General features: G+C 36.2%; 1 protein-coding gene across 6 annotated transcripts in view; it reads right to left on the reverse strand.

Moving 5' to 3' along the window:
* ADCY1 (adenylate cyclase 1) overlaps positions 1–24,392 on the reverse strand; it is a 176,905-nt gene that overhangs the window by 31,971 nt on the left and 120,542 nt on the right. For 5 of the 6 annotated variants that reach the window (XM_064421662.1, XM_064421668.1, XM_064421675.1 and 2 more), the window contains 7 exons: positions 24,075–24,230; positions 20,479–20,673; positions 18,608–18,705; positions 15,331–15,415; positions 11,538–11,627; positions 8,446–8,702; positions 7,711–7,837 (listed from right to left, as the gene is read on the reverse strand). In XM_064421662.1, the coding sequence (XP_064277732.1) occupies positions 7,711–7,837; positions 8,446–8,702; positions 11,538–11,627; positions 15,331–15,415; positions 18,608–18,705; positions 20,479–20,673; positions 24,075–24,230 (1,008 nt within the window). Of the gene's footprint in view, positions 1–7,710; positions 7,838–8,445; positions 8,703–11,537; positions 11,628–15,330; positions 15,416–17,336; positions 17,571–18,607; positions 18,706–20,478; positions 20,674–24,074; positions 24,231–24,392 lie in introns of those variants that run through there. The other variant, XM_064421686.1, reaches the window with a different exon arrangement.

Genomic DNA, 24,392 nt, shown 5'->3' on the forward strand with positions numbered 1-24,392 from the left:
ACTCTGATCCCAATGTGATTTTGTTTATCTAATTACAGTCAGTAGAAGATTGGAAAACCAAATTCTCAAATACTGTTGAGAAACCTCAGTCACATAAATCATTGATGAACCTGTTCTAATCTTTCTTGGTGTCCCATTTATGTGGGCAACTTGGCATCCTGATCTATGACAACATCCACATAATTTCTCAGTATCCATTCCTGTTTAAGTAGGAGAAAACCAGTCACCTCTTGCTTTTGTATAGTCTAAATACATTATTCATGTGATTTTTTTTCCCAGGTAGACAAGTTTTGTTTTCCATGACAAAACTTAGGAAACCATGTTTTTATTCAGATTACACAGTCTGTTTGGCCTGCAGTTTATTCTGCATTTTAATATTTCTTTACAAGTAGAAAGAATTCTGAAAGAGAACTGATTTCATAAACATAAATTCTCCAGGAATTTAAATAAGTTCTCAGCTCCTCCTCTAATTTGGGTGATAAGAAATGAACCTATTCTAGAGGTGAAATATCAGTAAACTTTAAATAGCAATTAATTTTGCAAGAAATATACCTGAAGCTTTTATTCTATATATTTCCTGTTTGTGAGCTGTTTTCTTGGCACTTATTTCACTGTTTAAATGTCACATGTTCTTTTCTTAAAATATCCTTCCCCTATTTTTGTGGTATAACTCTGACTTACTGTTTTCTATAAACATGTGAAATAGCCTCTGGCATTTAGTTTGACTGTTGGAATTTAAATGTTTTAACAGGAAAAGGAAAAAGATTCTTCAACTGAAAATACAAACCAAGCTTGCAGCTCCATTTTGCATCACACTGGAATGAGGAAAATTTTATTCTGACAACAGCAAATAGATTTGTGAACTGGATTGATCTTAATAAAATATCCATTCTGGTCTTCCTTATCCATTCCTCTATTTTTTGAACAAGAAATTTTGTTGTTGCATTCTTCCTAAGATTGTTAAGGTTCTCAGTTAACCCATAAAATATGGGGTAGAATACCTTCCTAAAGAACAATACTCTTTTGTGTCAAGGTGTGGAGATTTCTGGAATAATCAAAGGAATCAAATAGGGGTAGGTAAGTGGAGTAATCAGTTTGATGCATTGTAGGGGTAGTGATGTTAATCACTGGCAGCGGTTGTTCATTTCTGATGTGGCAATGTGTGGTCAAATTCATCTGCCTTGCCAAGCTGTGGGCCAAACTGCTCATTTTGGAAGAAATTATTGAAAAGATTCTCCAATACATCCATCATTATGTACGTAAAAGTTTCAGAGCAAACAACACCTGTGACTAAGTAGTAGAGAACTGAGTTCTTGAGTGAAGAGCTAATGGCTCAAATCTATCAGAGTCATGTCTGAGGTGGTGGCAAAGTCATCTAAGTCCATGGAAAGGCATTAATGATGTCACCGTTGCTAATGATAGAATGCTACATTTCAACACACCTGACAAGTGTCTCTTCCGTTTTTGGATGCAAAACTGTTAACTACAATTTTAGATCTGGGTTCAGTTTAGGGTTCAGTTGCCAAAAATGAGATTGTGGGAAAAAGACTGGAGCTAAAATTAAAGATAAGAGTATGGAAAATATAGGGGTTGCTACTCCCCAGATGGAACACAGCACACCCAAATTTCCACACACAGTACAATCTAGGGGGAAGTAAATGGAGAGTGGAGTGGAGTGGAGTGGAGTGGAGTGGAGTGGAGTGGAGTGGAGTGGAGTGGAGTGGAGTGGAGACACTTTAGCCAGGCTCTGTTGAAACCCTTGGAGAAGAGGGTACTTGGTGGTTCTTTTTAGTTGATAAGCCACGTAGGAGCTGGAGGCTTAGAGAGATAAATGAAGAAGTCCTGCTAGTGAATTAGCAGCTATGGCAAAATTATCCTCCTTGGATTGACACATATCCCCATCCCAAGGTTATCTCAGATACTACACTGATGTTACCTGCCTCCAAGGCATGACCACCCCTCACTGGGTAATATGTATTACTAATGACACTCAGGCTTTACATAAATGTAAAAGAAGAATAAGAAAGGAGAGAAGACTCCATCATAACTGCTGGGATTAGCTGGTAGGCTGAACCTCTCTTCTCCCCATATGGACACCTATGGGGTAAGAAGTGTACTCTATGCACGCTGAATTATTATCTCTAGTGAGCTCTCACTGGGGATTAGAGCTTGTCTGTACATTGCTTTGAATACATTTTTGCAGTCAGATACTGTCAACAGCAATCCTAAAACATTAAGCTCTTGCTACTGTTTTTTGTTAATAAAGAGTGTTATCTGCAAACTGTTAATGTGGATTCTTCAAGGATGCTAGCAGTCAATGGCAGTGGGTTAAGGTGTGGAGACACATAAGGAGGTCTCTCTTTTGGCATGTGACCCTGAACAAATCAGTTGAACTGCACTCTGATCTAGCAGACCAGTCTGTGAAGGGTCCCCATAGCCGGAGGTGCTGCCAGACTGCTTGAGCAACAGGATCTCAGCTTTCCTGAGTCATGGTCAGACTAATCAAACACTAAGGGTTTGAGAAAATCTTCATTTTCACATGAAAAACCCCTAACATCATGGAAAGTCATTGACTAATATCATGATGATTCTGTGATTCATAGTGGGTAATGAAAGGAAACCCAAAATAGGGGCAAAATATGCAAACAGCAGAACAAGGGGAGTGGTCTTACTTTTTTGTTCCTTGAACTATTTGAGGCCAAGCACCTCCTAACTAAAAGAGAGAGAGAGGGGTGCACTCTCTCCATGTGTTCTGGGAGAAATTTGTTCTGATAGTGCTCAGGTGGGGCAATGCAGTGCCCTGAAAACTAAGGTGTGTTAGTGCTGCCTGATCTAGTCCCAGAGCTAGAAGCAAAAAATTCATGGAATTAGCATAGCATTCCTTCTGAGTTACTTTCTCATGCTGCAAAGCAAAGGGATATTATCTTAGACCACGCACTGGGTCAATACTGCTGTATTATTTCTGGTACCCAAGATGGAACCTCTGCATGGACTGCACTTAAATCATCCACACACCATGCCTAACATCCTGCTTTATTATTGAAGTAATCTGTTAGGAATATGAACTGAAGTGTACCTCCTCTGCTACTACTGCACAGAGCTTGAGTATCTATCTTCTTGCCTTGCACTGCCTAAGACGGCTCTCATTTATTCATTTCCTCAGGAGCTGGTTGGGGAAAGAGGAAATATCTCCTTTCATGTCTCACAAGGGAAGATAAAGGAGGAAAGGTGAAGTAAAAAAAAATCCTGGTCATGTCCAACAGTGAGGACTCTTCATCCCATGAAGAGATAATACAGGAGGGAAGTAAGCCAATTACTGGTATTTTCTGGATCCTTTTCCAGCTTCCTCCTTTCTGCGTTTCAGGGAAGTGCAAAGAAAATTGTCCTTCCTCCTTGTGACTCATGAGCTTCTGATGCCTACTCTTGAGCAGCTGAGATTAAAGGATGCATAGGCATCATTCTTTCTCAGGAAAAACAGATACTGGGAAGGGAGAAGGAGTACTTGGGGCTGAAAGATTAAAATAGCACAGATCACAGGTATTTACATTCCTGGCAGAAATATTATCCAAACATCTAAATGGCATTTAAACCTTCATCTATTTGACCCTATTCCCACTGGTTAGTTAAGGAAAGCTGCCAGCATTATATTTATGCAATAGCTGCTAGCTCAAAAAACAAGACAGATTATTGTGAAAAGAAACAAGAAAGAAAGTGCATTGGCATGACCAATATAATTTTTCACATTCTGCTATTTGCTTACATCTGTTTGGTATTTGTGGCAGCTAGGTCATTTTGTGGAACCCAACTGTATTTGCAGAGCTGCAGTATTTAATAGCAGGCTTTATTTTTGCACTGGACATGGTGACAAAATTTAAAATGTTTTTATTACTATGACTTTTTATATCAATCTAACTAACACCTACTGTATTTTACATGATCCTACAGTTTTTACAATGTTGGTAAGTGGTTACCCATCCTCTGTCTAGGAAGTGGTCTGAACAGTTTTATCACTTGACAGTTTGATATGCCTAAAAATGCTGTAGAATAGTCACTGACTAAATAGAAACCACATGACAATACAGTTTCAAGATTCAGTTAAAAAGAAGCTGGGCACCAGTGCCATGGGGATCTCACTTTTTGCACCTGAAGATGGCACTACATCCACAGGGAATAAACACATCACACTGCTTTTGTAGTGCCAGGTTTTTGAGTGGAAGTCCTAAGATGCCTGGCAAGTTTTGCCTGTAGGTTGTAAAATTCTTATTTCTTACAAGTGTAATGGGCTAGAAAAGACAGCAGAATTATATTCTAGTATTCCCTAAAGAATGCACCAATTGAGTGCATCAAATGAAGTAATATAATTGTATTATTCTTGTTTTCCTCCAGTGGCAAATCCTGTGTGAGTGAGCAGCTACATTTTTTGGTAGTTTTAGGATCTTCCTGAATATATGACTTGTATTTATTTGTCCAGTCTTTTTTTTCCCCTCCCTGTTCTGTTAAATAATTTGCATAATCAAAAATTATTATCGGTCACAGATAAGCAAGATCTCCTATATTTGCTATTCCTAGTTATTGTCATATGAGGAACACAGAGTTACACAATAATGTTATGCAGAAACTGAAATTCTCCTCCCACTTCCTATTAAATATATCAAGAAAACAACCAACAGATATTTTCTGAAAATACTGTGATATTCAGAAAAGTTAAATCTGGCACAGAAAAAACCCCATAGCAAATCAACAAGAGCCTGTAACAGCACTGATTTGTGAACAGAAAGTACAAACATAAATGTTTTAAAAACTTATCATCTATTAAAAATTATTTTTCCACACAATGTACATAAATTCTACTGTATTATCACTGTTCTGATAATGCAGCCTAGATGAATGGAAGTTGGATTAACTTGTCTTGAAACTGTGTAACTTTACTTAATCAGTTTTTTTGTTCAAAACTGCTCTTTGTCAAAACACTTTTTTTCCCCCGATGGGGTGAAAAAAATGTGTCGAATTATGCTTTCCTCAGACCTTAGCACAGACCACTGAATATGTATCTATACATTCCTATGATTAGTTTCAGGATACTTTCACGGTTTAAAGTATTATTTAGTAGTACTGGACTGTGGTTCATTATGAAATAAAAGAAGTTATCTATGAAATCCTTTTTATTACAGCTTATGCCACAAATGCTTTTATTCATCTGAGAACATTTTTTACAGGATTAGCCCAATAATGAATGTTACTAAAAGTATGCAAACAAAGTGCTTGAAGCTTCCAGAATAGCCCTTGGGTCTGAAATTCCCCCACATGGAAGCCAGCAATTGAAAAGCCTCCTAAAATGACAGGAATACCTGCACACAGCAGGCACTGGCTACTGAGAGATGTGAATCTACACTTAGCATTTTGTTAATGCAATTCAGCGTTTGCACAAAGAATCAGCACAGTCACTTTACAAAACAGATCTCCATAGAACCTGTGCACTAAGTCAATGGTGTTTGTAAAACTTCTGTTATCAGAAATATAACCAAGTTAAGCCAACATGGTTTAATGGTACTATGGCTGTAGAGAAACATGACCAAGTCTGCTTTTAGCCTTATAGAGGGCTCCTGCAGTCCAGCAGCTACAGAAAACGGGCTCTTCTTTGTCACCTCTTAAAGGCTGCTGAACAATTAGTAGCCTAATTACTCAAAGGCAGCTTTAACATATAGGTATTTCCAATAAAAAGTGTTCCCTGAACCTAGCAAAGACCATGTTTTGCATTTTTTTTTTTTTTTTTTGCTTATTCATTTGAATGGGTAAGCCAAACAACTACTTCTGCAACATCCATCATGGACAGTACTCCTGGTTGTTATGTTAATTAGTCCTTAGACTCAATATAATTTACAACCAATACACAGAGTGGAAAGCAGAACAGCATTGTTTTTAACATGTTATCCACTATTACTTACTGTACAGGGAACAGATCTTCCACTTGAAATTGAGAAGATGAAAGGTATTTGCCCAGATAATCTAAGAGGCCAAGAACATAACCGTTGAAATCATAATCATTTGAAATCAGCATACTGATTTCAAAGAATGTTAGTTATATTGATCCCTAAATTCTGAATTTTCTACCTAAACTGATTTTTTTCCTTTCTCATTATTATCACGCAAATCTCGCACATAAGGTGGCACTACATATGTCTCTGATTTACAATTGAAAGGATCTGAGAGTAGCATTTGGTTTTCTCACATGAAAAGCACTTTTTGAGATGGTACTGAAAATGCTGGTGGACAATACTGAAATTTCACGGCTTATCTCCTCTTACTGTCCCTTGGTGAAAGTGCACAATGGATTTAACAATAGTGGGTATTCTTATATAACTTGTCTCCAAGAAAATAGAAAAGGTCTATATTTCTTCCTTTACCACTGTGCAAGTCCAGGTCTGGTCTTTCATTAGAAAAGCATGCCATACTTCTGTACTCCCATTTTTTAACCTGATTAATTGCTGATTAAAAGCTAACTTAAAACTAAGAATCTTTAAGCAGTATTTCCATTAGGGTTGCACAATTTGCCATGCAAGTTGCAGTTGCTGGAATGATGAAAAGTATTTAACATGCTGGAACTCACTCTCGGTCCACTGAAAGGTCACAGGATAGCAAAACTGGAACATTACTGCTACTCTATTTCAGGGCTAGCAATAACATGCAGAAGATTTTTTATTGATGGATCAGATGGCACTCACATACTTCCACAGTGTGCCAACCCATATAAAATTAGAGACTATCCAACAAGGCACGTGTTGCACCGAATTTCAAAATCAGGCAAACTATTTTTCCATCTGCAAATTGTATTTGGCACCACAGCAAAGAGAAACTAGTATCAGTTTATCCAAAACAACCTTCTGAGGCTGACAGTCACAGCAGTTATCAATACTGCAGGTCATAGGACAAAAATTAAATGGAATGATCACACTCAGTTTAACTGTGCAGAGTTAATGGAAATTATAGAACAAGATAACCTTAAAGCATAAAAGAGGGGAACACAGTCTTGGACATCAAGTCAAACAAGAAACCCCCACACAGCTTGACTGCTATTCAAGCAGAAGATAATAGAACTAAGTCATAACTGATTTCTCCATTTTATGTAATACAGGGGAGCCAGGGATATGTTCCATTCAACCAGTAATCTGTGCGTTCCAGTCCTTATGTTACGTGTAAAAGCAAGCACTATAATGACTTAAATGGTCCTCTTGACAAAATAATTAACAGGGTGCAGGTGAGAACAGGTGTGTACATTTGGATAACTTCCATATTCCACCAAATGAACTTACATTACTTACTTTACTCTCTAGACTTTACCTTACTCTATATACTTTTTATCTTATATTTTTGTAATATAAGATAAAAACTCCCATGGATTAATTTATTTATCTCAAATTTATATTGGTAACATTTTATTCTTAATGCATATTAGATATAAATATATTATTTGATTAATGATATACTGGAGCAACTACAAAGAAACAAAAAATATCACTTCTCCAGGAAAAATTAATTGTATAGGTCTATGGAAAGAAAGCTCTAAAACAATCTTTCTCTGTGAACCGCAAGAGACATGAAAAAGTTTGAGTGTCTGAGTCCAGGCAATTTGTCGTGAAAGTATTTGAAAACCAATTCAAAAAGTCAGACATCATTTTGTGTGCGTGGATACTATGAAGTCCTTTGATTTACCTGCACTGCCCAGAGGTAGTCCAGACGCAGTTTCAAGTCCACCTGTCTTGAATGCAATGCTAAAGCACAAGAAAACAGCAAAATAGCTAGTATTGGTTCATAGCCACGCATATAAAAGGAGCCGCCCCTTAAAAATAAGAAGAAAATAAATGTGTTATTCCAGGTCTAATACTTAACACTGCACATTTAATATCAGATCCTTAGTTTACAACATATGGGTACCTTCTAATCACTAGCTTTTTCTGAAGAGGCTCATCTGGGCAGGAAGGTGGGTGATATCTGACTGCTGCATCACACCAACATGCAATTCTTGAGGATTTTTAGATGCTATGCATTATTGTAATGTGTGAGCATGTTTTTAATTAGAAAATATAAAAACATGGAAAAGCTCACAAGTTTTATTGAAATTGGGACTGATTGAGGGCTGCTGAAATATAGTAGTTAAGTTTTTAACTGTGTTTTTCTATTCCATATGATAGCTAGACTGCAGAGTGTTCAGCTGGGGTACATTAACATAAAACTACAGAAAAATGGGGCAACAGTTACCAGCTCCCAAAAGCTGCTTTCCTGTTAATGGATGTTACTAGATCCTACAATTGCTGGGGAGAAAATTACTGATGTTTTTCTTATGCTCTACTCCTAGGCAGCACTGAACACTAGAGGACAATTCAGAAATAAGTAATGTGTAACTATCTATAGAAAATTACCCATTGCTTAATTTTGCAAGATACCTACCCCACTGCTTTTCTGTAACCACTGAGTTCCAGAATAACTATGTACAAAATTGTAACAAAAACCAGGAGAATAATTTTTGGCAAGGAAGATACACGTAGAAATATTGCCAAGGTGAGAGTCCCCACTACACAGGAAAGGAAAGCATAGTGGGCTGTGTCACATGGAAGTTCATTCATTGTTTTATTTGTTCCACCAGGAGAAATTATAACTATTGAGCTGCTGGAATTGGTATTCCAAACCCAAGGCATGCAGCCAACCTGGAAAAGACAGGAGAGGTGAGAAGGGAAGAAAGTTAAATATGAAATAAATAGAAATGTAGTTGCGATGGAGGCTGACTGTAGTTCATTGCTAACTACAAAAAATACGGCTGTGGAGTTCACACTCAGCTCAATGCTGTATTAAAATCTCCTTTTCCTGCAATGCTCCACCGAGTTTTAGGGGAGAGACACAATTTGTTAATTAGATACCAATAAGGGCATCTAATTAAGTGTGGGCTTAGTTGAATAGTTTCCCTCAGTGCTCAAATGTAAGAGATTCTCAAGCCAGGATATTCCTGCAAAATTAAGGAACTTCAATTAACATTTTATTTGGCCATGCAGGTGAAAAAGGTTTTTTTACAGAGCACAGGAATAAATTTTCATTTTACTGACTATGTAAATCACATAAAATTCAATTATGTAAATACAAAATAAAACATTTTAATTGAGTGAAAAACTAAACATAACATCTTTTTTCCATCTCACAGCTACTTCTGCTGTCACATATGTTTCAAATGCAAGGACTCATCTTTAATTACACCTGTCATTTCAGTTATCCAAGGAGTTCCATTTCCTTCTTACACTGGGAAATAAATTTTTTTCATATATCTCTTATGGGAAATTTGGGGAAATCTAACCTGCTTTTCCTAAAGACAATGTCATGTACAAATCTCAGAGCCATTACCCAAGGAAGAGGGGAATTCATGGCAAATAGTGCAAGTCCCTAGAGCTCCAGTTTTAACTGCACTCCAACCTTCACCCCTTACAAAGGAAAAGGATAAGCATTAGTATAAGTAGGGGAGAGTAGGATGGTAGTGTGAAATTGATTTAACAGGCACCATCACATAAGCCCTGCCTTGTACTTAAGCATCTCTTTTGAAGTGCTTTATAAGATCTTTTTATTTCATCCCGACCACTGACAAGGAAATTTTATAGCATGCTGTAAAGTAACTGACATCCTGAAGGGTGATTAAACCATGTATTTTAGAAGAGGTTTTATTAACTTAGAAAGATGAGACATAATAAATAAAAAATGTGAGTTAAACTCATAATGGGTAACACTATGAAATGAGATTGGGAAAATGAAATTAAAAATCCCTTTTATTGGGATTTTGTTCAAAATCCTTAAAAAAGCTTTCATACTACATTTATCAAAAAAAATACACATGCATGCAGGCTTCATCAGTGATCTGGAATCCATCCAGGAAAATATCATCTGCTATACAACCAGTACTGGAACGTCAACACCTAGCTCTTCTGACAGATGTGAATTCTAGAGGCATTACTTTGCAGGAACTAATAATTTGTACTGATTAAACATTTCTACTTAGGTTACAAGTTATTTTTGTTCAGGAATGGATTAAGTTATGTTCTAAGTTGTAACTGAATGATCACTCCCTTTTTGGAGGTCAGAACTTCTGAATTCTAATCTGTCTACCACTGTTGTTAAGCATTGCCTTAGGACTTACAATGTCTGTTTCTCATTCTCACTATCCATAAGTGGCAACAATGGTGCTTGTTTCATTTGGTCAAAATAAGGGTCAGACCTGTGGAGGCTGTCATAATTTTAATCTCAATTCCAAAGTCAGATACACAGACTTTGCTGAGAAGCTAGCCTGGAATCCCTGCAAAGCTCTATGCATTTTGCACTTATGTCCACATTAGGAACCATATATACATCTGTGTGCTGTTAGGGCTGTGTGTTACTCACACAGATGATGTTCAGGAATTCCCAGAAATGTCTCAACATCAGCAGTTCTTGGTTCCTCTCAGGACATTGGAATACACAGAAAAGGAACCCTCTGCCCAGCCAGTTCATGGGGATAAACTAGTTATGATGTTCTCAGGGCAGGTCCAGGGATAAGTGAATACACAAAATACCAAATACAAACTATGGGGGTCGGCATCTCAGCACTGAGAATTGCTCATGTCTTATTAATGGTCAGAACACATTGTCAAATTCCTCCAGAGAAGCATGATTTGAAACATCTGCCTTCTCAAAATTTCCAGTTGTGTTTCATGTGCTATCTTTATGTGGATTCTTTCTTTTGAGTACCCTAACATGTTTAATTCATTAGCATTAGCAGCCAAAATGCTAAAGATGAGTGCTAGGAATTTGTCAAGGCAACTGACTGACACATACTTAGGTGGAAGTTTGAATACCATTGGAATTCAAGTTGACCATGTTGAACTCTGCTAATCTACAGTAAAGGAAGCTCAGTTTTCAGAAGTCTTGAGCACATTCACTTCGTATAACAGAAGCTCTTTAGACATTAGATGTGAATGGATCATATCAGTAGCACAGTGTAAGCACCTATTCTTGTTACACAAACCTGTCAATATTTAAAGATCTATCTTTCTGATCTGCCTGGACTAAAAATATCCCCATTATTACACAGAGGTATCTTCTATAAGTTGTTGCATAGAAATAGTAATCTTGTTTTGACACCATGCCTTGTCTGTCACAAAATATTAGCCATTGAACTAGTAAGCAAGTTTTAAATTTAAAAATGGTTTTCCCATAAAGTACATGACACCAACAGTCTACGTGATGTTAAGGTTTGAAATACAAATTTATGTTGGTTTTTGAATAGGTATTATCTGTGTAATTGGCTAATGGCTTTGCCATTCCTAATTCAATACACTGTCTCAGGCCAATGAAAGTTCTAATTGCAGCAAAAGGGTTTAATTTTGAAGAAGCATGCTCTGCAAGTATGAAAAATAAAACAAGTAGGAATTCATCAGATGAGAATATGGCATGTGTTTAAAGGACCTGCACAAGCATGTTCTTTAAACACAATGCTAACTTAAGTGAAACGTGATTCAAATACTCACCACACAGCCTTGAGCCACAGAGTATATTAAGATCACAATAAAAATACACAAAATGGTACGAATTTGTATTGTCAGGCACCCTGGAAAACACTAAAAAGAAAAAAAAAAGTATTCATAGATAAAATATTTAAAGTATTTTTAAAGTGAGGTCATTCTTTTTTAGTAGTCTATAAAGAGAAGTGAATAAGAGATACAGAAATTTCACCTGTACTGCAAAATATGAAATTGCAGTTCTTGCTGTGTAGTAACTGTTATTCACTTGTTAGTGTCTAGGTGTATTTTAATGTTAATTGCAGTTTTTGGGATAATAAACGTGAAATTACTACTGCTATATATTATTTCTCGCTATAATTAAAACTCTTAGAAATTTTTAATTGTGTGTCTACTTATGATGCAAATAATATTCTAGGATGGCATTTGATTTTGCTGTCTTGGGGAAAATACCCAAAGCATCTTTTGCCTTGCAAATTGTGATCCAAACATAGAATTTTGGAGTGGTATATGTGTCTTCTGCTATAATAGGCAGGTTAAATGCCAGGGTAGTTTTAATTATTGTGACTCATAAAAGCATTGAATTTTTCAGAAACAGCAGTAGGCAACAAAAATATCTAGTGGAATGGAGTCTTGTGAACGTTTTGTTTATCTCTACGTTTACCCTGATTCCATTTGTCACACTATTAAGTGTTAAGTTCTTGCTGCTATGAAGCCTGTGACAGAATGTGAGAGAGGAAGGGTAAGTTTGTCAGGCTGTGCACTTAGGTCTGTTCCAGTCTTTCTGATTAACTCTACTTCCAGGTAAAGCTGATTTCCTTCCTTTCCCCTTGCACTAAGAATGTTTGGGGCATCTATTATCTACCAGATGCATCTTTCATACCACAGGACTTCTTCTAGTGACTTCAAGGGTCAAGAATACAATCCAAGAAATAGTCAGATTTAAAGTGGGGACTTTCCTGTGTCCTTTAAAAGGAGGAAGCTCAGATTTGTCAAGGTTGAATTTCACTTAAGGTTAAATGGAGCAAGCAAACACCTGATTTTTGGATGAAAGTCAAGTTTTGAAGGAAAGCTGTTAATTTCATGGGTATCACCAGCCTCAAAAACATAGCTTCAAGCAGGCAGCAAAGTAGTCAGAGAAAGGCTACTGTAGACTTCAAAATGCAGCAATTACAGAAAAAAAAAAAAAAAAGGTAAGTATGAATCTACGAATATATTCTGGCTTCAATGTAGGTTAAGTCCATGTAAGTAAATGTAGATGTGGATCAATCAATATAATATCAGCAGTAGATTTGTATTACAGATCTGAGTTAATTTTCTACACCAGTGTAAGTAATAGCATCAATAAGATAGATTGGGATACCTGAGCTATATCACCTTTAATAAAACTGAGCATATTGAAGAAAATGTAGCTCAGATTATAGGAATCTGAGATTGAAAAGCTGTCTCAAGGGACATAGAGCAATTTCCAAAATTACACTATGAAAAAAAAGACTATTTCTGCATTCATTCATCACTATCATACAGTTCTGATTGGAAGGGACCTCAGGAGGCTCAAAAGTACTATCTGTCTTGACCCTCAGAGTCTCGGGGCCATTTTTGCAGAGTTGGTTACTCCTCCTGTGTCATTGCATAGCATTATTTCTTCTCAAGACCTGCACTTTGCATTATACATTCTATATTTATAAGATTCCTGTTTGCCCATTCTGTCAACCTATCTAGGACCCTCTAAATAGTCATCCTGCCAGCTGCTCTCACAAAACTGTAGTCATTTGAAAACTTGACATGAGTATTTGCCATGCCCTTCTCTAGGCTGTTGATAAAAATGTCTGACAGGATCCAGGATAAACTCCTGTAGTATTCCACTTATTACTGGTTTCAACGTAAAGTATAACCATAAAGTACTATGCTCTGAATGTGATTATCCCATAGTATTTTACCCATCAAACTGTCAACTTAACTAGATCAGAATCCTGTATACAAATGAGGTGGAACATATGTGGTTTTATCCATATAAATAAAATACAAAATAATTTTGTTTGAAGAAAAATATGCATTTCATTAATTAAGTTTGCAACCAAATAAGCTGTCTACTGCTTATTAAAGAGATAATACTCATGGTTTGAAGATAATGCTGGATGGTTAATAGGGACAAAGCAAAATATGGATTCAAAAATCACATGCCCTGACACATTCCACAAACAATTTTTTTGGTCTGTGTAGCACATACATGTTTTAAATGTTGATATGCTAGGCTATTGGGTTAAAATGGAAAACAAACCTTTAAAAGATAAGGTATGAGACATGTCTGAATTAAAATTCCGACACTATTAAGATTTATACTTTTGACTTGAAGTCATTCTAAGATTGTATCTGCACTTTCATGATAGCATAGAATTTTGAGCTTAATTTTCTTTATTTTCTTTTATTTGTGGAATTTTCATTAACTAAATAAGTAGTGTCAAATTACCAAAATTCTAGGTAACTGGGACAGTAAAACATTATTAAAGTAGTTCTATGAGTGAGGCATTTAATGCTAAGGCATGGAGAAGCTGAGTCACTTGTGCAGTGTGAAAGAGCAAGTAAGTGCCATAAGACTGATTAAAATAGGGGAATGATTGTTTTACAACTGTCTATCCATTATCCACACCATATTAATTTTTATTATTATAAGACTTCTTTTGCCACAATGTTTTAAATTGTGATATTCTAAGGTTTTATATTTATTTATTTTTCTAATGCTGGATTTGATCCTGTATCATATTGAATCTCTGGAGGAATCCGGAATAAAAACAAATTTTCTCAACTGACAAGGAATACTTCTTATGTTTGCACTAGCCCCAGGTAAATGGTATAAAGAGAAGTAACTTGCTGCAAACTTAGTCTGCATTTCTAAAATCTATACAGAGAAGAACAGATGATAAACTACTCTGCACTAATTAAAAAAAGAGATCATCAAAGTTACTCCCAAATAATTTTGTAAGTTCATAAATAAGGTTCTTTTCAGTACCTGAAACTCTACTATTTATGTTCCCATGAAAACACATGCTTTTCTTCTGCCAGAGAGCGCTTTTAAAAACTAAAATTAGTGTGTCCTAATAAAAAAAGCTGATTAACTGAGTAGGTATTCCTGATATTTGTCTGAAAAGACTAAATTTATATTAATCCAACAGAGATTCCTTTCCTCAAAACATTAGCCTGTAGATGCTTTATTCTGATCTGGCAGACCTATTTCTCCCCTAAAACAACCAAATGACCTTCTGCATCATTACGGTTGTAAAAATATAGTGCAAGAGAATTAATCATTACTGAAGGTTTTGAAATGGCCAAGGATTGTGTGTGCAAAACATTGTGCTTTACCATCAAAACAGCTACTGTTTTGGCAGGAAAAATTTTGAAAACAGAGGGGACATTGGCAGGACTTTATACCCAGACCACCTGGAATGAAAGGGAGACCTATTGTGCTCTGTAGTCAGAAAGGAGTAAAAGTCATGTTAAAGCAGTTTATCTAAACACAATATTTAGTGGTAGGTGTTCAGGGAAGATTTAGCAAAAAACAAAGTGTAGAATTATTGGCACTGAGTGCTACACAGCTGTAACGATTACTCATGTAAAAAACCTACTTTCAGATGATTGATCTTTGGTTTTGCAATGTCTAATACATTACTTACTAAGGAACTTTAAACACATAAATTTCAGACTGTGAATCTGTGAAGCATACACTGATGACTTCATATTCCAAAAGACAAACATATCATGGACATCAAAGGGAAGAATAGTCACAAAATCTTAAATCACTTACTTGTACTCGTGTGACATGTAGATACATAATACAAGCCACTAGGAAGCATATGCAGAATACCAGGAGAACAAGAACTACGGTACTCCTAGAATCAAAACACAATAGAAGTAATGCAATGTAACTCAGTAATAGATGAGAACAAACTACAGTTAGGTGTCCTTCTAAAACAGTATTTTATAAATGGTGGACGATGTCCTTCTCAACCTTGCTGTTATACTAACCATCACAGTGCAAATTAAGCAGTGATGTCCACTGCTCTCAAGACTTTGAAATTAGTAAAGGCTTTTGTAAATGGTCCCCACTCTGATGTCAGAAAGGAGATCAAAGAACCTCAAAAATGCAAATGTATGGTAGAGACACTTTCTAATTGTAGGCAATTGCAGAATATTCAGCATGATGAATCTTGTAAGGGGAGTGTGTAACTCAATTACTTGGCCTTGGCAGTGGTGTTAACAGTTACCAAATGCTTTTTCTGTCTCATTTTTCTTTCTCAAAGATTCAGAAATCAATGGTCATTCAATTTAGGCACTTAGCAAGTCAAATAAAATCAGAAAAAACTGCCTTCTAATGAAACAGAAAAACTCCCTCATTTTGAGTCTTCCTCAATGGTTAGACAAATCTTAAGTTTCACAAAGATGATGCAATAATTCTTAAATTCTTAATCTTCCCTCATCTGATCTATCAAAATAGGCTTGTTCTTAATGACAAGGAGGGTGAAAACCAAGAACTTTCTCCAGAAAACTTATTTTGGAAAAGTATTTTATGAATATGAGCAAGCTGTCAAAAGTTAGTCCACAGTGTGGGTGCATTTGATTTCTGCTCAGGGACAGCCTGGTCCCATGCCAAGGCTGTATGACAGCAGCATAATATGATCTTCACACCTTCTTTTCTAACTTGTGAGAACAAACCAGTCAGTCCAGAAGCCATCTGAGCAATGGATTCAGGCATTTATGTATCAGTGCCCTTGACAATTACTGGGAAAAGATTGTTTATACAGGGTTTCTAACAGCAGAAGTGTGCAATTCTCCTGTTGAGTTTCTAACTATTTGACTTTGATTTCAAATTAATGTAACAGTTCATACTGATACAGGAACTGGGAGAATTCTGTGGTGTAATGTGTGTACCCAGAATGGGAATGTGCCTCCGGGTGTTCTTAGTGTGGACTCTGAATACAAGTACTAATCAAGGCAGGATCTCATGCCTTTAGTGAATTCCCTTGTATTCAGGATGGTAGCATGCTAGAAAAGAATGCAGTGGACATGTCTGCAACAACATCTTGTAACGCAGCAATAGCTGACAACTGACAGTAGTGCTGAGTGGGACCCTGACAAACATTCGGGTTGGCATCTAAAAAGGGCTACATTATTTTTTTTAGTAAGTAAACACAGAAACTGACATTAGAAGGGTTCATAGTTAGGGCTTTTAGCAGCTACACTGTGTATGTGCTTTCATAATTGGACAGCTTAGGTTGACAGGAACATAGCCTTACATTGACCACCTCCATCTGGGAATATAAAATGTGTCTATAGTTGAGAAGCTGTTTTGCTCAAATGATAAGAATTGTGAGAATAGCAAGCTTATTGATTCCTGTATATCTATGCAGTAATTGACTTTCCTATAACATTTTCTTGTCTAGATGATCAGCCTCCTCCTTGAAAGATTGTGATATATAACTTCTCCCATTAGGGTAACATATCACAAGCCTGGTATTGGCTTTTGCATTCTCTTGCCATACATATAACTACTTTGGCAATCTAAATAACAGCTTAAAGCTCCAAACTCTGGAAAGAGGGGAAATTTTCCTATACTTTCAAAGTTTTAAATTTTTAAATAATTTAGCTCATGTTTGCATCTGTGTCACAGCAAGGGAAGAGCCCAGGAAGAATTTGGCTATATGAAGCCACCACTCAGCCACTGGAAGAAAGAACTTAGGAGCATTCAGTGAGTGGCTTCTTTAACTAACCCAGTCCATTTCATTACCTTCTGTAGTGATATTCTTCTGGAGCTTGTGTGTCTGTCAGATCACTTCTTAAATTGAATCTCTGCCCATCTGTTTTTAAGTGACAGTATTTTTTTGAAAGGTTATTATATGATTCTTGAAAATTCATTGTAGTTTCAACTACACTAATACACTTTGTTTCTACTTGTTCAAAACTGTTGTGTACTGCAGCTGTGTCTTATTGAAGAAGAAGGTGAAAGACTTCTTAATCATGCTCCAATTAGTCAGCAGAGTCATTAGTCTGGAAATGATGTAAATGATGACTGAGTTACTTTGAATTCTTTAGATGAAATGTACTATATTACAAATAAGTGTTTCTATTTTATCAAAGTGAAGAAACTGTTTTTCAATCTTTCAACTAGAAATAATAGAATACAGAAGTATTATTCTAACTGGGGATTTGTGAATAGAAAATACCATAATTTAAATGGAATTTTCAAAAGCATTATCCTGTGGCCAGTTCTATTCCCACTGAAGTAGTTATAAAAGTGAGTAAAGTTTATTTTTAATGCTTTGATATTCTAATCTGATAAAAGTTCATTATTCATAATTTTATAACATACACAATTCTATCTACCTCTAGATTTGAAAGTGGTCTAATTATTTTTTCTTTAGTAAGCACTCATATAGAACTGACAAAATCTGAGGTAATCACTAACTAATCACTCAACAATAGGCATAGGACACCTCCCAAACACATCATTTTGTTATGTTTACTTATGTTTAATTAAGTGCAGTCAAAGTTGGACTGCAAGTTATATGTGCATAGCCAAAATACACACTAGGCAGTTTATGTAGAGATAGTGTTGATACCAAAAACTTCAATGAATGCTATAAATGCAGGCCTCAATGCAGCTGGATGGGTACTTTCAGTACTTTGTTCCCATTAAATTCTGCAGGGTTTTTTCTCTGTTGCTATCAATACCTGAAGTACTTAACCCAAAGTAACACAAACACATTTAGAAAAGCTGCAGTAACACCTTTGTTTGTAATGCAGAAATGCTTTCAATAAGTTAGAAATAACCACTGAATGTTTAAATAAACACTGAAATGTATAATTTTCCTCTAAATACACACTACTACAAAAGAAAAAAAATATAGTGAAAAATGTCTCCTGTGGACAAATGAAAGAGATAACAAGTAGACTGAGGGGTATACTAACAGAGAATCTCCCATGTGAGGTCCCCATTCTTGTTCCAAAGACTGTAATTTTTGACCTGTGCAGGATGTCTGAAGATGTTCCACTTTGAGTTATGATGGCAAAAGAAAGAAACTTACTGTGGTATTATTAGAAGGTAGACAAGGCCAAATAAGGCAGCTAGAATTAGTGAGAGAACTACAGCACTGGTGAAGTACTCATCCTGAAGCTGGTGGTACTGTTAAAGAAAGGAAGAAGTGAAGACAGTAAGTATTTCATATATACCCAGATACCCACACTTGTCCATTCTCAGTAAGAAAGAACTGTATCCTAAAATAAAACAAGCTCCTACTTAGTTAAAAACATGATGGCTTAATTCACACTGAAAAGACAGATGAGGGAAGTCTACACAAGATTTTCCTTGACAGACTTCTCTTTCACCTTGTAACTAGTCAAAACCGGTTTAGGCTCAGATATAAGTTCATCTTTTTGAGAAAAAAAGTCAGCCACTTTGTACCAGAAGGGGGTGGCCCTCCCTCTTTTACTCATCACAATAAAAGGCCATAGACTCCCTGGTGCTGCTTTCAAAAAGTCCTGTCACCTTAGCTGCTCAGGACAGGACTCTAATGAGTGGACTTGGAGGCAGGTACTAATGAGATACATGGGCTCAGTTTGGAGCAGGTACTGTTCCTGATTCCACTAAGCTACAGTATTAACAAGAGGAAGCTTTCTAGGGGTCGAAACATGAAAATGTTTTCTCAGAAAGACCCAAAGTTCAATATCATTTACACCCAAAGAGACTTTTTATTTTGAAAGAAAAATGTTACAGTCTAATAATAAATTACTTTGGAAACTTGAATCCAAAATTTATGCTTCAAACCTTAAAAAAATTTGATCCAGTATGGCACACAGCCTTCTAACTTGAAGCAGAAGTGACCTGAAATCTTAGACTATATAGTGACTTACAGTGGAAAAATAAATGTTAATGCCAAATTAATTCAAGACCATACCACTTTTGTTTTTCAAACACATAAAGGCTGTCGATACAAATAATTTGTATTCACAAAAAATACTCCTACAAGGTAGGAACAATTGTTAATTGATATGCATGCTTGTACAGTCTGAGAAAATCCCCTGCTTTCAGCACTGCCACCGGTATATACCACACCGGTATAATATTGCAACGTTGTCCAGAGAGTTAATGTTTGGGGATTTTTTTTTTTTTTAAATTTTCTAGAATTTCTGGATCAATACTTATCAGGCTACCTATGCATCTTTTTGTCAATAACACTTCTGCAAAGCATATGACTGAGTAGGTAGACACATTGCAATGAGACAGCATTAAACAAGCGATTGATTTTGGAGAAGGAAAAGAAAGACCAAAACACAGGATATATAACATGGGGCAGGATCCTGACAAGTAGGACAATACCTATCGTGGCAATGGTCCCCTGAATGGGGAATAATGAGCATGGACTCCATGATTTCAGAAGGCTGATCAATTGCTTTATTAAGCTATACTGTATTATACTATACTCTTAAGAAACTTGTAACCCTTACAGACAGTCCGATACAGCATTAACCTAACTGGTTAATCAATCCAAACACCATCCAGTGTCCAATTAAGATACCACCCTTTTCCAATCAATCTCCATAAACACATTCCACATGTGCACAAAAACAGGTGCAGCAAATGGAGATAAGAATTTTTTTCGCATTTTCTTCTCTGAACTTTTTCACAGCTTCTCAGGAAAATACTGGGAGAGAACTACGTCTCTCTCTGTTCAGAGGATATGTGATTACCACAAATACCAATCTTTCTTTTTTTTCCTTTCAAGCGTTTCCATAAAAGGTAGAGATAACGTCATCCTCTTAACTGAGAGACAGTCCAGTGGAGTATTTAAAAATAGTGAGTGGAATTTAAACATTGCATGAAACCCAAACAAAAACCCTAATGCTAGCTGGCTTATGGTCAGTGAAATCAGTAAAAATAATTTTAAAACTCCCTTACTTTATTTTCACGCTCAGTTTGCTTATACTTCAGGGTAATGAAGTTCAAGTCAGCCATCTCAGACTCAGTTTGCCGGGCCTCTATCAAGCGACTGATGTATCTGTTCACTCGAGTTCCCGGAGTGTTGTATACAATATTGTTAGAAAAAGAGGAACGATTCCTGAGTTTTTCAGAGGCTGTCCTTAATGCTCTCCTCTGTAATATGGATGAAGAAAGAAGCACAGATTTCATTAGCACTGAGATTTTACAATGCTGTTCATATTACTTCAAGCTCACAGAGAGGATGTGGAATTCATTAAGCAGAGCAACTACAAAAGACAGAGTTCTTATCTCTGTGTTAATTCACCTTTTTAAAATTCCTTACCTGAAATCCTGATATCATTCAAATCAAAGAGAAAACTCCTACTTCATTCCAAGACTTTAATCCGGAAATTCTTTTCACATATGGCCCTGACACTCCTCTGCCAGTGAGGAAATCAGTTTGTACCCAGTAGCATTATTTTACCTTGCAAAATTGTTTTATATTGGTTTGTTTTCTTGACAGAAGACATGAAGCTCTGGACATCTTGAAGACAAGATAACTAGGCTCTTCATTACACAAGAAAAGTCCTACTGTCTAGGTAACAATACGTGTTTCAAAAAGATAGTTTGCCTTAAAGTCTTGAACAATGACCATGACCACGTGTGACTACAGAGAGTCTGAAATTGCAAGTGTTGTTATCTTTAACTCACCCAACTGCCTGTCTTGTTAAGACCTCTTGAGTATGCCTTAAGTGCACTTGCAGATCCAGATAGAGGCATCCAACAAATCAAAAGAACTAACCTGTGCCTAACTGGTTCCTCCAAGGCTAAGACAGCACAACTATAAGGTAATTACTCATAGTCCTTTCCAGTGGAAAAGATTTATCAGCGAGCATAACTGAAAGGGATTTTAAACAAGCTGTCTCACTTTTCACAGAGAGAATTCAGTACATGGTGAGCAGCACCTCAGCCACACTGGTGGCATCCTCCAGTTGAGGGCACTTTAATCTAAACCATTATGGCTAGATCTGTTCTGTGCCTGGACAGGGGTCAAGCCTACTTCCCAGAAGAATTTTGACAGCAAAGCTTAAGCAAGTTCTACTACTTCTGTAAAGTTAAAGGAATATTTTTTATCTAGCATCTGCAGAGCTCAAGACAGTTCAAAACATGAAATATCAAGTCTACTCAGGATATAAGTAGAGTCTGCCAGAAAGATGTTAAAGAAGAAAACAAAATTTCCCTCTTCAGAATACTCAGTCCTAAATACCCACTCTAGAGGCTATACAACAACATATTCTTTTGATCCAGATGGTTAAAAAGATGGTGATCACTATCTAAGTAATCTTGCAGGAATAGCAGTTTCTTTTTTTATTTCACAAGAAATTCTTAGGAGTACCTCATCAGTGAACAAATTGTGAACTCTTGCAGTTGATTAGCTTACATAGCTTATTATTATTATATTATATTATATCTAAATCCTTATAAATAGTGAGAAGGGTTATCTGCTGACTGATACCTTACTTTTCTGTTTGAGAAGAAAAACGGACCCTTGTAAAGATAAAGTAACTTTTCAAGCCTTGCTTTGCTGGCTTTATATGTAGACAGGAGGTTACACCAGCAGTAAACATTTATAAGGTCACATTTTTCTTCAAGCTATCAGATCCCATTACCTGGTAAATTGTCTTTGGTGTAAGAGCTAATTGTTTCAACATAAAAAATAATCTTAGGAACACACATTGATTAGAGAGCTTAAATTGGCAACCAAATTTCAGTGTTTCTAAACCGAGAGAAATTTGTTTTATTGAAAAAACATTTGTATCAGTAATTTGTAAGGAAATTGAGTGCTTTTTGGAAAATAATAGGAACAGGAATTTCTGTGTCAGAAGTAGACAATTTTGCTCTCAATAAACTATAATTAGTTAACATATATATTGCATTAGTTACAGCAGATATACATCTTCAAGGATTTTTTACAATTCAAATTTAAGCCTATAGTATAACAACAGGGAGGAGGAAAACAGTATTTAAATAAATGTTTCTTTGCATTAAAACCTGAAATGAGGGTAGATGAATATGGGTGTTATTCTGATATATGGAATAAATTTTCCTATGTATTCTGCCATATTGAAACAGGGTTAAAGATTCTATTCTCAATAAAAAAGCTGTTTCTTACATATAATTATTTCCTCTAGGTCTCTTATTTTTACCTCTATCATTATTTTGCACAATTGACTTACATATGATCAAGATCCGGTATTTATGTTTCTCAAAAACATGCGGGCTTCAAAGCCTTTAAAGACCCCACATGTTTTACTTTATTTACATGATTTGTGTGCTGAAAATTCTAAAGAAACCCTACATTGTAACACAGTGTATTTATATGACCATCATATAATACAAATCCATGATGTCTTACATAAAAGATACAAAAAGCCCAGAACAACAGTTTCTGCTACTGATAGCATTGTAGAACTTCAATGCCGATGTTCTGGCATGAAAAAAATTTCATCAGATCACTAAGAAATCCACATGGGTATTTTCTGTGTATATTACCGTATTCATACATACATGTACACAAGACACAATGTAAAGTATTGCATATCCTTCAAAGAATGTGTAGGGTTTTTTTTTCAAGTATGCAAACATAGCACTACATCCCAATTGGAAGGCCTTGTACATGGCCAATTTCAAAATTAAATCTGGAGTTTCTGAAAGTCTTCATGGAAACTTTTTAAAAGGAACTAATTGACTTTTCTCCCCTTTTTCTGCAGACGAAACACAAGCACATATAAAACTCAAAATATGAAAGTTCAAATTCTTTCTGAAAGTAAGATTTAGACTGAGACTTCAATAAATGAAAAAAAAGAAAAAATATGAAGCAATCAGTCAAACTGAATTACTGATTCCAGTGCTCACATGCCACCACTCAGTGATGGAGTGACCAGTGTAATATTGCCACCTGCTGTCAAAGAAAATGGAACGAGCAACTCTCACCATTTTATCCATAAATTTACAGGTAGGTTCATATGCAGAAAAGAAGCAAACCAGGCTACTAGTATGTAAAGAGTATTGATGTATGGAATTACCAGGCATCCAAGAAAGTGGAATTTATATCTGTATTAGGAACTTTTATGTTTAGGATATGTATTATGGACAAAGAGGGGTTTTGTCTAATCAGTTGCCTTTCATATTTCAGAGAACTATCTGGAGAAACAAAATTATTCTGTTGGTTTGCATTTGTCACCATCAACTTCAGACTGGGATGGACAAAAGATGCAAAAGAATATATGTTTAAAAGAATGGAAACAGCCTCAGAAATTCCAGCACCTGTGAAAAAAGCCCTTATAGAAGCCATATAGGACACCTATGCTGGCTTTTCCAAGAGCAGCTCCAAATGTGAGGGCTTTTATAATTGAATTTGGTTTTTACTGTGGGAATTATATTTTTCTAGCTCCAGCAGGAACATCATAATCTTTATCAGTTCATAACATCATCCCCTATGTTCTCAAAGATGGTCTGCTTGAGGCAGTCCTGGAATTGATGCCCAAAGAGTACACTTGGCCCACATGGACTACCTTATCATCATCCTCACACGTCATGACGTTGGAGAAAGGGATCTCCGCTTTGAACATCTTGCGACAGTGCATGAGCTGAACAAGCAGATAGCAGACTGTCTTGAACTTCATTCTTTTGGCAGGCTTAATGTCTGAGAGAATCAGTCCAGGAAATATCTGTTGGTCAGAAAAATAATATTTATAACAAAGACATTGCATTCCCATGCAGACATAAACACTTGCAGGCATTTGTACCCCCTCATGGTTAGAACAAAATAATACTCTAGTCAAGAAGCAATGTTTTTTGATAAACATCTCACATTTGCAAATGCAAATTAC

This window comes from Passer domesticus, chromosome 1, assembly GCF_036417665.1.
Source record: "Passer domesticus isolate bPasDom1 chromosome 1, bPasDom1.hap1, whole genome shotgun sequence".
NCBI classification, from domain to species: domain Eukaryota; kingdom Metazoa; phylum Chordata; class Aves; order Passeriformes; family Passeridae; genus Passer; species Passer domesticus.